Source organism: Morone saxatilis, unplaced genomic scaffold (assembly GCF_004916995.1).
Source record: "Morone saxatilis isolate NCDOM2014 unplaced genomic scaffold, NCSU_SB_2.0 Contig24, whole genome shotgun sequence".
NCBI lineage: Eukaryota > Metazoa > Chordata > Actinopteri > Moronidae > Morone > Morone saxatilis.
Window position 1 is genome coordinate 12,308,782 of NW_023339807.1, and position 1,488 is coordinate 12,310,269.

General features: G+C 36.8%; 2 protein-coding genes across 2 annotated transcripts in view; both read left to right on the plus strand.

The window, feature by feature from the left end:
- The window catches only part of LOC118335796 (chymotrypsin-like protease CTRL-1), a gene marked incomplete in the record, with an annotated part of 151,345 nt that overhangs the window by 78,931 nt on the left and 70,926 nt on the right, over window positions 1–1,488 (plus strand).
- The window catches only part of LOC118335797 (urokinase plasminogen activator surface receptor-like), a 2,583-nt gene continuing 1,479 nt past the window's right edge, over window positions 385–1,488 (plus strand). Inside the window, exons 1-3 of the mRNA XM_035672234.1 lie at window positions 385–506; window positions 779–889; window positions 974–1,120. Of these exons, the coding sequence (XP_035528127.1) occupies window positions 461–506; window positions 779–889; window positions 974–1,120 (304 nt within the window). The 5' untranslated portion in view covers window positions 385–460. The remainder of the gene's footprint in view (window positions 507–778; window positions 890–973; window positions 1,121–1,488) is intronic.

Sequence of the window (1,488 nt, forward strand, 5' to 3'; positions counted from 1 at the left end):
AAAGGAATATCTTATCTTATAATTCTTGCATACAACTGTGTAAGTGCTGTATCATGGAGTGTGATGAAGAATGCAGACTTAAGTATGGATTGATGAGTGCAAACTTTGAAATATACATTCGGGGCAATGCAACTTGCTTATCACTCAATTTCAGAGAGCAGCCTCCTGTCCCCTTGTTAACGTAAAAGCCCCCCTCCTCGTGTGCATGCCTTTGTTTTCACTGGTAATCACATTATGCCTGATGACTTTCTACTATTTACATAGTGTCTTTTGGTTTTGTGTATAAAAGTACTTATTTATTTGCTCTCTGTCAACTCATTGGCCCAGATCCAATCTCCAAGAAGAGGAAGTTCACCAGTGTTCAGTAAGTTTCAGTATGAAGAGACCACACCTTTTCTTGAGGACTATTTATTGTGGTAACGGATCAAACCAAACTCAGTTGTATCCAGCTAATCCCAAAATGCATCTCCTGACTCTCTTCTTTGGGACTGTGCTTCTCCATAAAGGCAAGTTTTTGTTCTGTTATCTGTTGTTTTAACTGTTTAATCTTAAACAATTAAGCGAAAAAAGGATTGTAATTTACAATTTGCCTTTACAAATACTCCAGACAGATTACATGACATGTAAAATAACAGTAACAGTAACAACTTTTATTTGTCACTGCTATTCCTGTTATTCTTTAATTGTAGTTTGTGCACAGATGGCATATTTTCCATTCTGTTGTAGTTGAAAACAAATTATTTGTTAAAAAACTTATCTGAGTTTTGTGTTTTATCAGCCTACACTCTACAATGTTACGAGTGTACAATGGGAAGCTCAGGAACCTGCACAGACTCACAAAAAGAATGTCCGGCACAGTGTGCAGCGATGAGAGTCATTTCATATGCAGGTGCGGTATTTTGTAGTGCATTGATTTTTATTGTTTTGCAGTTTTGCACTTGCCAAGTTCACAAAGGTTCCTTTTTTATTGCAGGTGGTATAAAAGTTGTTGATGCCCACATGAAAAGTTGTGCTGCGGCTGAAGAGTGTGGTGAGGCCTCGATCAACTTCGGAGTTGCCAAAACCGTTATCAGCAGCAAGTGTTGCAACTCCAATCTCTGCAACACCCAACCTGCCCCTGGTAACTTACTTATATTGTCTATTTCGTTTAGATGTGTCTTTGTACTGAGAGCCATTATTGTTGAAAATCATCAGTTAGTTTCAAAAGCAGTTTTGAATTTGAAAATTGCTCTCTCCCCATGACTGGCTTATTTCAGATGAATAATATAATAAAAACAAGTTTGACACTTATTGACTAAAATATAGAATGACATTTTTTAAATACATTCATATATTAGGGTAAGTTAGCGCGTTAATTAATTAACACCGACAATTATTTTATCTCGCATTAGCGCAGTTTTTTTTTTTAAACTATAATTATTATTTTGAAAGTCCGTTGCTCACTGGCTCTGAATACACATCCAGACAAACCATGGGTCACAGGAGGGG